Source organism: Protopterus annectens, chromosome 11.part0 (genome assembly GCF_019279795.1).
Source record: "Protopterus annectens isolate FY-2018-M chromosome 11.part0, PAN1.0, whole genome shotgun sequence".
In the NCBI taxonomy this organism is placed as follows: domain Eukaryota; kingdom Metazoa; phylum Chordata; order Ceratodontiformes; family Protopteridae; genus Protopterus; species Protopterus annectens.
The window spans coordinates 499,865,803-499,881,524 of NC_056745.1; the positions used below are offsets into that span (position 1 = coordinate 499,865,803).

The window sequence follows — 15,722 nt, forward strand, 5'->3', positions numbered from 1 at the left end:
ATCATTTGTTTTTAGGCATAGGGTTTGAACATGTGGCCTGGTCATCGGTTTTTTAGACATAGATCGAGATTTAGGCCTTAGTAATGAAGATGGAGTCTATTTAATATGCAAGTCTGGAGGCCTGAATACACCCTCAGAAGCCGGTGCCTGCACAGCGGCTCCGGACCCATCCAAGGTAGATACATGCGTGAGTTCCATAGGTGAAGCCTCTCGTGGCATACAGGCCTGCGAATCAGAAGTAGCGGATATCAGGGGCTGCGAAAGCGCCTCACTGAGTACTGGCGAACTGGCGACTGGCTTAGGAGAAGCGCTGTCGGCAGTTTTGGACCTCGGCGGCCTGTCTCTGTCTTTATCTTTGCGTTTTTTCGGAATCCCGGTAGTCGGATGGCTAACCGACGACATTTCTGGATAATTAAACTGAAACATTTAGGGGCAAAACTGTACCGACGACAGATAGTGCGCTGATTAAATGAAGCACAAAACCGACAGCAAGGTACATCGTGGTCAGGGCCTTGGCAAGGAATACAGTACGAATGAAAATCTTTGTGAGGTATTTGCTTTCCACAAGTAATGCAATTATTAACTTTTACTGACATAGGTAAGGAGCAAGAAAAAGTTTCCCCAACGAGGTACTTAGCTTTACGTTGAAGGCTTCGGTTCTAAAACTCGGAAACGAAAATTTCAGGAGTCGGCCGACCGACACTTGCGAACTGCTTCTGCTTCGAGCATCGTACGGCAAGAAAGACTGATGTGATGGCATCGGATGCATGCCCTGTACCCCTGACAACCTGACATCATGGAAGAAGTGACAGCAACCGACGTAGGACCCAAGACTTTGTTAATCAGGCCGAATGAGGGCAACCTGCCAGCAGATTACCCAAATGTAATGACTGCAACAGTGAAACACGAAGAACATCACACTGTATGGACAGACAGGAATTTGTGTCTAGCCAGAAGATTATCAGGAACACAGCTATGTGTTCATTAGGTGTTGTTTTACTTGCGACTTGAATGACTTCACCTGTGGTGTTTAAGTGCAAGGGCAATGGCGTTCCAGATTTTAGAGATGCAGGAAGACTAGAGATTCACCAACAGAGTGGTGTGATTTAGATATCAGGAATATTTTTTTTTGTCTATTAAGTGAAGAGGCCTGTTTGGTGAGTAAGTGTTGAATGATGTGAATTAGACTAGGGCACTTTCAGGTTTGTGAATAAGATTGTGTACGTTATGAAGGTGAGATAGAGTCAGGGAGCGAGGCACTTCTAGACAAACCTCTCGACTATGCAGATTTTCACCTCACATTTTTGGTCTGTTCCTCATGTAATTTGTGATTTTGGGGCAAATCACGGAGGACTGAAAGTCACTAAATATTGACAAACATTTGAGTTCCAGACTTCATATCCTTCAGAAAATGCATACTAATGCAAAACCTGTTATTCTAGCAACTTTCTAAGTTTAATGAGCAAAATTTTAAAACTGTACCTATTTTGGGGATTTTTGCCCCCCACCCCCCCAAGTTCCTGGCTTTGTCCAGATTTCTTGTGCTAAGAGGTTGAGAGTTATGCTTTTAGCCAGAGTAGCTGTTGCAATGTGTATATCACATTAGTAGCAAATATGGTTTATTTGTTGAAGCACTCCAATGAAACTGGTTTGGGTTGCAGGAAGATTAATTTAAATAGGGGCTACACAGAGTAGGGCTGGAAGAAGAAAGTTTAAGCAATGCATTTTTTAGCACTGCTTGTTAGATTAGGTAAGGTTTTATCCAGCAAAGGGAGCCAATTATTTTGTTTTTTATTATTATTATTATTATATCTTTCAAGTCAGTCAAATTTCAAGCTGTCATGAGCATGGTGTGGGTTACTAATTCAATTATGTTGTTTATGGAGGTTAGAATGAAGACTGATTTTCTGAGTAAAGTTTTGTTTTGAGGTGAACTGGATGAGCCTAGATTTGTTGGGATTTAGAAGTTGGGAATCAGACATATTTTGATAGAGGTAAGGGAATCCTGTATGAGTTGCTGAAGTATACATTTGTTTGGCAGCACAGATCAGAGTGGACTCATCCATATACTGGATGATTTCTGTTGTGAGGAGGATTCTCAGTGCCTTATGGCCTCTTCATGAGTACATTCAGAACACAGACATCAGGCATGAGCTTACTTTCCTTGTCCATCTCTAATGCCCATTGGATCTTACAAATCCACATAACAGCTTGAGGGAAGGGAGATTCATGCACTCCATCAGCAACACATAGGAGCTAATACACATTCCCACAAAACAGCAAGCATGCAATGGTCATTCAATAGGAAGCGATGACTACACAAGTGAAAGGTATGCCTGCACTAAGCTTACAGCAAGCACAAAGCCATGTTTTCCTAACACTGTAGCCCTGCATTAATGACTCAAAAGTTTCCACTAAGCATCATCAACCATCTGCTAGAAGCTGATGGTCCTGTACTGTGAGCCCTAAAGTAATATGGCCACTGGGCCCCCAAACCTGGGCCAACAGTTCCTGCGAAACCGACATGGAGCACCAACAAGGGGAAGTCCCTGTCACATGAACCCCAAAACCTATGGATAAGGTGTCACTGACTTTAAGGAACACTCCACCCATATCACACCAGTGAGCTTCAACTTTCAGCCAGTCAGTGTCTGATTGGTTCCTACACCCAAGGATCTATCCCTCAAGGGTGACAGGCAGGTATATGCAGTCTCCAAGCACTGTGCCATCATTGGAGGAAATGGTAGAGGCTCAAGCTTTCATTTAATGTTGGTGATCCAAGTATCATCAAGACCAAGAAGACCATTTCTGCAATGAACACAGCACTGGAGGGGGCTACATTGTGGCTGACCATCCAGGTTTGGAATTTGTATCAGTGCTTCTGCTGAAGCCAGATGCAAATGTTTGTACATATAATCCTTCAGCAACTTTCAAGTGAGGCATCTTCAACTGCTGACTTTCCCTTACTGGGAATAGTAGTTCAAGAATTTCACCCTCTGATAGCTCCAGGTGATGGACACAAACCACTAGCACTTACAAGCCATTTCTACGTCCTATACATGTACTGATTATTTCTGAAAGAAGTTAATGAATCAACTGAATCTAGAGGGAAGTTTATTCCACAACCTTGGAAGGAGCTGCATAACTTGTCACTTTTTTATATTGTTGTTACTTACTTTTAGCATACCCCCCCAAGATGTGGTTATGAGCTGGACAGGACATTGCTTTAACAGAAGAAAGTCATAATCTTTGAAGAACTTCTTACACAAAAAATAAAATGACAGCTCCTGCAGCCCTCCTGAACACATCACAATTTCCAGAGCTATGCTTTTTCTTGAAAGGCACTATTTAATCATGGCATGTCTGCAGTTATTTAAGGTGGCTTGTTCATAACATATAGAATACAGCACTACAGTCAATAATAAACTGGATTTTTGAAGTAGTATAATGACTGTGCAGATTTTGAAATAACTGGGCTGCAGAATATGCTTTTCTTTCTGTAGCAGATACACATTGGTCAAAGTATTAACTACTGTCAACTATCATCTGCATTTAATTCATTTTTTGATTACTTAATTCTAGTTCGTAGTCAAAAATGTATAAACATTCTATTCTGTCTCAGGATGCTCCACTAGCTGATGTTAAAGGAGAGTTCATTACTACTGAACTACATCTGTATACTAACTTTGAAGAATGTCTGTTTTTTTAGCTGAATTAATTTTACCATCCAATTCAAAATCGCTAGCATTCCATAGTGATTTGGATCCCATTCCTGTATTCATATCTGAGAAATATCCAGAACAAGGCAGACCCAGTACAGAGATCTGTGGGACACCAGCGGCTACAACCATGCAGATAGACAAAAGCAATCCCCTCACCCTGACATCTTGTCTCCTGTTGTTTTACCAACATTTTTGCAGACTGAACTTTAGAATGACAGACATTTAAGGCTTTACCTGTCAAATGTTGTCTTATACTAACAGTGCTAACGTCTTAGCAAGGTCAAGATTAGCAGCACTGTCAACCCTTCAAATACTTTTACTCCATCAAAAAGCCAGAATATTCAAAAGTCAAACCCAAAGCATGTTAAATATCTGACAGAAAAATGATGCATGTGTTTTTGGATTAAATGCCACAGCTGTTGATAACATTTTCAGAAATACTGGTCAAGCTAGGAGGACTAAAACAGTCCGGGTGTAATGCAACTAATGTAAACTTTTCTTGTGAACATATTCTCTACCTATTTTGTTGGCACAGAACAGGGATATGGTCATACGGTAAGCTTCTTTTTAACACTTACAGGGTTTAGTCAGGATTTCTTGGATTCTGTACAAGAAAAGTACAGTTGTCTACACTTACCATAAATGTAGATGTTTGAGTGTTTTCACTGTTGCAGTCATCACACTTGGGTTATCTGCTTGTTGTAGCCCTAAGTTGGCCTGATTAACAAAGTCTTGGGTCCAGCGTCGGTTGCGGTCTCTTCTTCCGTGATGTCAGGTCGTCAGGGGTAAAAAAAACATGCAGCCGAAGCCATTACATCAGTTTTTCTTGCCCCAGATGTCAGGTGCCCCCTTAATGGGAAGCAATAAAACACATATACATATATACAAGGATATACCTCCAACAAAAAAACAAATACACCAAAAAGCTTTTAAGCACAGTAAAGGAGAGTAGAGCTATAGCCAAAAAAAATCAGGGGGATGGAGGGAGAGTAACCAGGACTGCAACAGTGAATACACTCGAACATCTACATTTATGGTAAGTGTACACAACTGTACTATGTTCTTTGTGTTTCACTGTTGCAGTCATCACATCACATGCTTGTTTATGTACCACATAACAGTTGTGTATTGTCGGTCTTTACTATTAATTGTCCTGGAAAAATGTGGTCCTTGAAGGCTGTCAGAGTATTCTGTACAGCTAGCATTTCTTTTTGGTTGATATGCAGGTGCATTTGACTTGGGTTCCATTTGCCTGAATGCACTTTCCTGCCAGCTGAGCCCCCCCCCCCCCCATGCATGGTCTGATGCATCTGTTGTTAGGGTTTGGGCAGCAGGGGGTAGAGTGAATGGTAGTCCCTTGCTTTGGTGGCAAGCCTCTGCCCACCAAAGAAACTCTAGGCGTAGGCAAGGTATGATAGGAATCATTGCTTTTAGATCCTGAGAATGTTGACACCATAGGCTTTTTATATACCATTGTAGTTTACTCATATACAGTCTTGCATATGGAATTAGAAGAATGCAGGAGGCCATGAACCTCAAGGTTTGCAGTATTTGCCTTGCAGATAGCAGGGTTTTCGTGGCCACTAGTTTGAAGTAGGTTGTCAAATGAATTTGTTTCTCTGGCGTGAGGAAAGCCATCTGGGAAGTTGTATTCAAGCTTGCTCCCAGGAATATGATTTGTTGGTAGGGTACCAGGTGAGATTTCTTTTTGTTTATGGTGTACCCCAGACAAGTTAGCACCCTTTGTACAAAGGCCAGATGGTTCAAAAGTATGTCCTGGCTTTCTGCTTGAATTAGACAATCATCCAGGTATGGGTATATTTGAATATTTCTTTGTATGCAAAATGCAACAACTGGAGCTAGGCACTTTGTGAATACCCTGGGCACAGTAGATAAGCCACAAAGGGCAGTGCAGAGAACTGATAGTGCGTGTAGCCTGCTTTGAAGCGAAGGTATCTTTTGCAAGATTCCCTGATTGGGATGTGCAGGTATGCTTCCCTTAAATCGAGTGTTGCCAACCTGGCATCTTTTCCTAGCATAGGAAGCAACTGAAGAGTCAGCATCTTGAAATGATCAAATAGGTGTTTAGAATAGACAGGTCCAGGATAGGACGCCATGAATTGTCTTTTCTGGGTACCGGGGAAAGTCTTGAGTAGAAACCTTGTCCCTTTTCCTCTTCTGGCACAGTTTGAATAGCCCTTATGCTTAAAAGTGAGAGTACTTGCTTTTGAGCGTCCTCAGCATCAGAATCCTCATAGGTAGATCAAGGTAAATCATGGTCATCAGAGGAAACACAAATTTCAGAATCCTGGTCAAAGTATCATAAGCAAACTCTGTTCTAGGTCTCTTAGAGGGGGAAGGTTTGCTTCCCCTGATTAAAGTAATAAGGTCTTCAGCCATTGTTATCATTTGTTTTTTAGGTATAGAGGCCTGACCATGCGGTCTGATCGTCAGTTTTCTAGGCATGGTTCGAGTTCTAGGCCTTGAAGAAGAAGATGGCGTTGGTTTAATATGCAAGTCAGTAGGCCTGAATACACCCTCAGAAGCTGGTGCCTGCACAGCGGCTCCGGCCCCATCCAAGGTAGAGACATCCGCAGGTTCCACAACTGAAGCATCTCGCGGCTTACCAGACACCGAATGGGTCTCAGTAGAGGTCTGCAAATATGAAGTAGCAAGTATCAGGGGCTGCGAAAGCACCTCACTGAGTACCAGCGAACTGGCGACTGGCTTAGGAGAAGTGTCGTCAGCAGCTTTGGACCTAGGCGGCCTGTCTCTGTCTTTATCTTTGCATTTTTTCGGAATGTCGGTAGTCGGATGGCTTACCGAAGACATATCTGGATAATTGAACCGAGCACCAAAATGTTTAGAAGCGAAAATATACGGATGACGGATAGTTCGTGGTTTAAATAAGGCACAAAACCGACAGTGAGGTACGTCGTGGTCAGGGCCTAGGCAAGGAACACAGTACGAATGAAAATCTTTATGAGGTATTTGCTTTCCACAAGAAATGCAATTATTTACTTTTACTGACATCGGTTTAGAGCAAGGAAAAAGTTTCCCCAAAGGGGTACTTAGCTTACAGTTGAAGACTTCGGTTCTGAAACTCGAAAAAGTACAGTTGTGTACACTTACCATAAATGTAGATGTTCTAGTGTATTCACTGTTGCAGTCATCACATTGGGGTTATCTGCTTGCAGTAGCCCTCAGTCGGCCTGATTAACAAAGTCTTGGGTCCTACGTCAGTTGCTGTCTCCTCTTCTGTGACGTCAGGTCTTCAGGGGGTATAAAACATGCAGCCGACATCATTACATATGTTTTTCTTGCCCCAGATGTCAAGTGCCCCCCTCCTAATGGGAAGCAATTAGATCTATAAATATACATGGTTATACTTCCAACAAAAAAAAAAAGTACATACACCAAAAAGCTTATAAGCATTGTAAGGGAGAGAAGAGGTATAGCCAAAAGAAGTCAGGGGGCTGGTGGGAGGGTAACCAGGACTGCAACAGTGAATACACTCGAACATCTACATTTATTGTAAGTGTACACAACTGTACTATGTACTTCGTGTTTCACTGTTGCAGTGATCACATTTGGGTAGATTCCCAAAGATAAGGATGGGAGGAAGAATTTAGATAGCATTAGAACCAGTTCTAAGGCCCTGCAAGACTGCAGTGGCAAAGCCAGCTCTGGATTTAGAAAAAACTGGCAAATGGTAATGCTTGGTGAAAGTATGTACAGAACTCCAGGTAGCCGCTTCTAGGATGTCCCTGGTAGGTAGGCCTCTGAGAAAGGCTGTAGAGGTAGATGTAGCCCTGGTTGAGTGGGGTCTGATTCCCCTGTGGGATAGGTTTTCCATGGTGCTTATAGCAGAAATGAATGCAATGGCCTATCCATTTGGAGATGGTTTGCTTTGAAATAGCCTTCCCCTCTGTCCCTGCAGCAAATGTCACAAGCAGTTGTTCAGATTCCCTTTGAGGTTTAGTCCTGTCCAAGTAGAATCTAAGTTGTCTGATTTCTGCTTAGTCCGTCTGCCAGTGTATTTAGTTTTCCTGGCAGGAATTGAGCTTGTAGATGCACTTGGTAGCTCAAGGCTGTGTTCCACAATGCCATGGCTAGTCTGCAGAGGGAGTAAGGATGTGTACCCCCCTGCTTGTTTATGTACCACAAAACAGTGGTTTTGTCCATCTTTACCATTACTTGTCCTGGAAGAATGTGGTCCCTGAAGGCTGTCAGAGCATTCTGTACAGCTAGCATTTATTTTAGATTGATGTGCAGGTGCATTTGACTTGGGTTCCATTTGCCCTGAATGCACTTCCCTGCCAGGTGCACCGCCCCATGCATAGTCTGATGCATCTGTTGTTAGGGTTTGGGCACCAGGGGGTAGTGTGAATGGTAGTCTCTTATTTTGGTGGCCGGCCTCTGCCCACCAAAGGAACTTTAGGAGTAGGCAAGGTATGATAGAAATCACTGCTTCTAGATCCTGAGACCATAGGCTTTTTAGATACCATTGTAGTTTCCTCATATGCAGTCTTGCATATGGAATTAGAAGAATGCAGGAGGCCATGAACCCCAAGGCTTGTAGTACTTGCCTTGCAGATAGCAGGGTTTTTGTGGCCACTTGTTTGAAGTAGGTTGTCAAGTGAATTTGTTTCTCTGGCGTGAGGAAAGCCATCTGGGAAGTTGTACTCAAGCTTGCTCCCATGAATATAATTTGTTGACAGGGTACCAGGTGTGATTTATTTTCATTTATGGTGTACCCCAGACAAATTAGCACCCTTTGTGCAAAAGCCAGATGATTCAAGAGTATGTCCTGGTTTTCCACCTGAATTAAACAATTGGCCAAGTATGGGTATATCTGAATATTTCTTTGCCTGCAAAATACAATGACTGGAGCTAGGCACTTTGTGAATACCCTGGGCACAGTAGACAAGTCAAAGGGTAGTGCAGAGAACTGATAGTGAGTATAGCCTGCTTTGAAGCACAGGTATCTTCTGCAAGATTCCATGACTGGGATGTGCAGGTATGCTTCCTTTAAATCTAGTGTTGCCAACCAGGCAACTTTGCCGAGCATAGGAAGCAATTGGTGAAGAGTCAGCATCCTGAATTTTGGAATCACCAAAAAGGTGTTTAGAGAAGACAGGTCCAGGATAGGACACCGTGAATTGTCTTTTCTGGGTACCAGGAAAAGTCTCGAGTAGAAACCTTGTCCCTTTTCCTCTTCTGGTACCAAATGAATAGCCCCTATGCTTAAGAGAGAGCGTACTTGCTTTTGGGCCTCTGCCCACATATTTGGAAGTAGATCCAGCCAACTGCTTGGAGTTGGTAACGTGTGTACCCTTGGAACACTATATTTAAAACCCATTTGTCCTGGGGAATGAGTCCCCAGTTCTTTGCATGAAGTACAATCTTTCCCCCCCAAAAGGGGCAGTCAGTAGAGAAGTGCTTGGAAGTTTTAAAAATAAGTCATTGACACAGTTTACCATAGGGGGAGTTTTATTACTCCCAGATTTGGAAGTGGAGTCTCCCCCACTGCTTAGTCCTGTGCGTCCCCTGGGACTGAAGCCTGGCTGCTCTGCTGAATCTGGGTTTGGACTGAGAAGGTCTGGAAGAGGCATTAAAGGACCAATTCTTAGAGGGCCAATGCCTACTAAATCTCGGAGGTTGTACTTGTAAAAAATCTTTAACAGTTTGCATAGATTTAGCTTTTTCCTCCATCTTTTTAAGAACTTCTTCTGCCTTGTTCCCAAACAGGCGGTCCTGATTTAAGGGAGCATCCAGTAATTTCGCTTTAACATAATCTGGCAAGGAGTGCTCCTTAAGCCAAGTATGCCTTCTAAGTACAGATCCAGTTACAGCAGGCCCTGCAGGATACCTCTAGTGAATCAAAACCACATTGCAACGTATGTTTACCAACTTGTTCAGCAGAATGCATTAAATCCTGTAAATCCTTATTTTCAGCACAATCAGGAATCAACATAATTTTCTGTTTAAGCAATCCAATAATATGCTGCTGATACTTGAAACTGGCAATTCATGGCCTTAATGGCCAAAGTTGCAGAAGTGTATAACTTCTTACTCCATCTATCCAGTGCCCTGGAGTCTCTTGTCAGAGGGGGTAGGATTTTTGGCAGTAGTAGCTTTAATGCCCTTGGGTCCATGTGAAATGGTTTCAGGATCCGCAGTAGGATTTTTGAAAAGGAACTTGTGACAGTCAAGAACCCTGTAATATCTATCAGGTTTTCTGGGAGCAGGAGGAAGAGAGTCAGGGGCCATGCTAGATTTCGAAAAGGCATCATCAACAATGTCCAGTACAGGAGGTATAGCTAAATGCCTGTGCTGGGGCAGGAGTAAGAAATCCCTACGCCTCTTTTTAGAATCAGAGAAATCCTGGCTTTTCCAACGAAAGTGCTCTCAGAGTATGCAAGGTTTCACCAAAAGTGAAATCCTCTGGGGGGGAAGCAGAGGGAAGAGAGTCCTCAGCATCAGAATCCTCATAAGTAGATAAGGGTAAATCCTGGTCATCAGAGGAAACAGAAATTTCAGAATCCTGGTCAGAAGTATCATAAGCAAACTCAGTCCTAGGTCTCTTAGAGGGGGAAGGCTGGCTTTCCTTGAATAAAGTAATAAGGTCTTCAGCCATTCTTATCATTTTTTTTTTTTTTTAGGCATAGAGGCCTGACCATGTGGTCTGGGTGTCAGTTTTCTAGGTATGGTTCGTGTTTTAGGCCTTGAAGAAGAAGACGGCGGTTTAATATGCAAGTCCGTAGGCCTGAATACACCCTCAGAAGCCGGTGCCTGCACAGCGGCTCCAGACCCATCCAAGGTAGAGACATCCGCAGGTTCCACAGTTGAAGCATCTCGCGACATACCGGACTCTGAATGGGTCTTAGTAGAGGCCTGCGAATCTGAAGTAGTGGGTATCAGGGGCTGCAAAAGTGCCTCACTGAGTACTGGTGCCTCGGCGGCATGTCTCTGTCTTTATCTTTGCGTTTTTTCAGAATGTCGGTAGTCAGATGGCTTACCAAAGACATATCGGGATAATTAAACCAAGCACCAAAATATTTAGAAGCGAAAATATATTGACGACGGATAGTTCGTGGTTTAAATAAGGCACAAAACTGACAGCAAGGTAAGTCATGGTCAGGGCCTAGCCAAGTAATACAGTATGAATGAAAATCTTTATGAGGTATTTGCTTTCCAGAAGAAATGCAATTACTTACTTTTACTGACATCGGTTTAGAGCAAGAAAAAGTTTCCCCAACGAGGTACTTAGCTTTTAGTTGAAGACTTCTGTTCTGATACTCAAAAACTAAAATTTCAGGAGTCGGCCGGCCGGCACTTGTGAACTGCTTCTGCTTCAGGCACCGCACGGCAAGAAAGACTGGTGTAATGGCATCGGCTGCATGTTTTATACCCCCTGACGATCTGACATCACGGAAGAAGAGACAGCAACTGACGCAGGACCCAAGACTTTGTTAATCAGGCTGAATGAAGGCTACTGCAAGCACATAACCCAAATGTGATGACTGCAACAGTGAAACACGAAGAACATCTACCAAACACGCTGTTTGGTCCTATGGAACCAGAGTTAATAAAATTTTATCTATGTCAATTTAACATAACTGCGGCTACATAAGGGGCGTCTTCCTTCGTGTCTATAGCTCTCTGATGCAAGTCTTTGCTTACTGTCAAGTTTGCACAAAATCACCACTGTCTTGATGTTTGGTGATCACCTACCTCCTTGTTAGGTTGTACCTTGTTGCAATCACAGTTTTTCCCTTTCAATTTTTTGACAATTTAAAAACATATTACTAATATTTTCAACATGTGAGATCCAGCTGAGTTCGTAGTTAGAGGTGATAGAAATGTTAAGATTCAGTATTCACTTAACCAAAATGTGTATTACGATTAGGGTGATTATTATGATTAAGCACTTTTTGAAAATTAATAATCTCGTTTTTTTCCCTGTGGTACACGTTATCAGTAAGTAGTAGGACTCCTTCAGAGATATTTAATTTACATCAACATTTATGTCTTAGTGATATTAATTTATGGATGCAGAAGTCAATTCAGTGAAACTCAATGACAAATCTGACAAAAATACATTTGGGTTACTGAGGATATCATCCAAGACATTATTATACAAATATAATTTCCTGCATCACAGTTTCCACTGTGAAAGTTAAGGTTGGTTGACATGACTGAATCTGACTATACTCTTAGGTTAAAAGCGATGGCATCTGTGTTAATTACCCAGGATGTAACGATTTTGTAGTACATGGAACATGCTGATTATACTCCGATCTTCAGAAGAAAACAAATCAGGTAAGCAGCAGAATGGCGCACAACCAGACTTTAACGAATGTTAAGCATCCACAGTGAAAGTTAAGGTTGGTCCCACACTAGGTAGTAAAAATCTGCCTGTACTGACTAGAAATGACAGCATCAGAACCAAACATTTGTTTCTGCCTGCTCTGCATACCTTAACATGTCCCTAACTTAATGTTAAAAAAAAAAACAAAACAAAGAGTTGCTAGAATAGCAGAATGTGTGTTTGCCTGCATGATCTGAAGAATGAGAATGCTGAACTCAAATGTATGTCATTATTTAGTGACTTCAAGCCACAGTGGTTCATCCAAAACCACACATTTTATGAAGAACAGACCAAAAATATGAAGCAATAATCTCGATGTCCTGTAAAAATCTAGACAGTTGAGAGATATGGAGGTAGGGTTGCCACCTTTTCAAATGGCCAAAGTGGGACATTTTCGGAACACACATCAGATTTTACAGGCCGACACATACCCGCGGTCAGTACAAAGGATAGAACTTTACTTTTTTGCCTAAATAGAAGCTTATTCTTGCAGCGGTTTAGTTGCTTATTCTGTTTCTTGTAACATTTAGGTATTTTAGATACAGAAATAATTATTTTATGCAACTATTACATAACATATGGGACATAATTATGTCCTACGATCTCAGGACATTTGCCATTTTTAATATTTTTTGTCAGGACACAACTGCCCAAAGAGGGACTGTCCCTCGCAAAGTGGGACAGGTGGTAACCCTATATGGAGGTAAATGTAAATGTAAAAGACTGCGTTACACTACCTCTCTGACAGTGCTCGCCAAGCGTTCTATATAATGAATGGTCAACATGTTACTTTATCGACCCACAAAACATGCCAACCCTTCACTATACTGAAACAAAAAACTTGTATACTCAGTACATCGGAAAGGAGTTACCAAGTCCATACTTCTCCATAACTGCTCACTGATTTGGCTCTACTTCACAGTACTTTTCTTTTACTCATGTTTACCTCTTGCACATCTTCATCTACCATTCCTTGTTACACTTCTTCCCATACTTCAGACTGCTTTTAAAAAATGTAACAGAATGTAATATAAACATGTGTCATTCTCTCTCTCCTTTGCAACATAGCTTCCAAACAAAGAAAATCTCTATACACACAACTATAAAGTCATAATTAATGAAGTAAAATCCTAAAATTACTACATCAATGCTTAAGTATCCCAGTGGTGTTTTCTTGATATATGACATTTGCTGTAAACCTTTCCGTTGTCATAGATTTGCCACTTTTCTCCCCTACATACCCACTCTTTAAACAGGATTCCGATCAACAGTGACCAACTGATCTGCAAAGTTAAAAAATATATAATTATATACATACATATCTATGAAGCTAAATAGAAGGGAAGATGCACTACTTGTTGCAGGAGTCAACAAACTATACTACTGAGTGTTTAAATTAAATAGTCAGTCTGACAGTTTTGGATGACAATGACAAAGTGATTATAGATTTGTATACTGTAGGAAAATGCAAATGGCTAGTCTGCAAAAGAAACGTGGCTCTTAAAAGTGATTCATGCCAACACATTTTAAAAGGGAAACACTAAGATCAGGTTTGGGAAAGAAGACTAATGAAATGAGATTTATTCATTATGACCTGAGAGCACTACCATTTCTAAGCAACTTAACTGTTTTATTTAAAATAAAGGTCTTGAAGGCTTGATGCACTCTATAAGCTACTTAGAAAGACATTTAAGTACACCTATTTGTCAAGTGGCAAACATGCCACTGAAGGAAGCATCCCTGGTGTCATATACACACTACAGATTTCTCATACGACACAAGCTATGAAGCCTGTACTTACCATATGGAGCCCTTCCAGCTAATGGGTTTATTAATGGAGTTGGATTACTGCTTCCTTCTCTCCTGCTTCGGTCGGCTAGTGCTGGAAAATCTGATAGATCAAGTGCTGTCACATTTTCACTTCCATCTACAGCAAATTAATTAAAGAAAAGTTTCATCATTAAAAGTAAGCTGGCAACTACTTCAGCACATAATTAACTAATATTCTTGTTCAAAAGATCATAAAATATACAGTACAGCATGACAAAGAAATTCAGCATTAATAAGATGCCCAATACTTACTAGTCTGCAGTCATATAGTCTCACTACTCATAAAGTGAACATTTTTAACAACACTTGAGAAATGTCCACCTGGGTCCTGCCAAAGGTCTCAGACAGCTACAGTAGCCCCGGCATATAGACAATTTGAAAGTCTTGCCAAGGAGAGTGACTAGCTCTGCTCCAAAGAGTGCAATGGGGAGTCATTTTAAATCACTATGTGGTGCTAAGTTTACTTTGATGAAGATTAAACAAATCCCTTTACAATGGTTAACAATGTTAAAACATGTCACAGTTCTCTAAGAAATTTAGCGTGACAAATGTAGGACTACCACTGTATGCTAAACCAGATTAACTACACCAATTCACATTTCTGTGAAGAAGACCCAAGTATAAAATCTGTTTCAGTACCGTATACCAAAGAGGAGAAGATCAAGGGCAGCCTGACAACTATAAAGGCGCTAAAGACAGAGGGGTTAATCTGCTGGCTGGTTCAGTTACTTTGAAGTGTTGCAGAAGACTGTAATACTGCTACTAACTTTCATCTCAGTAACACTTGAAGTACAATGCAAGCATCACAGGGAAATAGCGGACATTACAAATTGTGAAATATCCAGGAAATTCATACAGTGATGTTGTCAAATCAGAGAAAACATAACAAAAGATAGGTCTGATTTAGGGATGGGAATGAGACAGTACACCTTCAAGTTGAACAAAAGTAAGCACAAATAAATACTTGTGTAACTGAGACACAAGGGTCATGTCTTAAAGCCACAAGATATGAAAACAGACAATAGGAACATTAAAATACTAATACAAATACTACTACTGGGGCTAAACCAGCTCTCAAATATAATCATTTCTCACACTTTTTGTTCCCACAAGGCCAGATCACTACAGGTAAGGAGGTCCTATTACTGCATCTAGAATAGACGTGTCCAGCATGCGGCCCTCAGAGCTCTTCCATGCGGCCCTCAACCTCTAACTGCAACATCGATGTACACATGCCCCAAAACACTTTTTTTGTTTTGTGTTTTTCGCTCCCGTGACCTGTAATGCTAATGTCCGTGTGCGCATGGCCAAAGCACCGTTCTAGTTTTGTTTTTGAGCCAAAAAAGGGTCAGTGTGTTTAAGCCATTATTTTGCGCCGAACAATCAGTGTGTGTGTGTGTGTGTGTGTTCTCGCTGAAGAGGGACTCATGTATGGGTTTGCCGCTGTTGCCTTTGAAAGGGACAGCAATTACCTATGTTAATAGGTAAGTCCGGAGTGACTGAGTGCATGCATGAAAGCAGAATTGTGTACGTGAAAGTAGAAGAAGAATGTGTGTGTGTATGTGTGTACCTGTGTGCATGACAGAGAGAGAGACGCATGCACAAAGAGGCTAACAATGATTAGTCTACCTACTGAACACAAACAAGTTAGCTCACAAATATATCATACATTAAGAGTACACTTTCATTAAATTGCGGCTTTCCTGACAGGGAGAGTGTTGTATTGAACATGAACTCATACCTCTTAACTGTATGGATTTTCAAAGAATGTCTGGATTTTTGCCTCATCTTCCAAT

The 15,722-nt window shown here is 41.5% G+C and overlaps 1 protein-coding gene across 2 annotated transcripts in view; it reads right to left on the reverse strand.

Annotated features, from left to right (window-relative positions):
- CNOT2 (CCR4-NOT transcription complex subunit 2) overlaps nt 1-15,722 on the reverse strand; it is a 2,080,381-nt gene that overhangs the window by 1,264,062 nt on the left and 800,597 nt on the right. For both annotated transcript variants that reach the window (XM_044087993.1, XM_044087992.1), the window contains exon 6: nt 13,898-14,023. In XM_044087993.1, the coding sequence (XP_043943928.1) occupies nt 13,898-14,023 (126 nt within the window). The remainder of the gene's footprint in view (nt 1-13,897; nt 14,024-15,722) is intronic.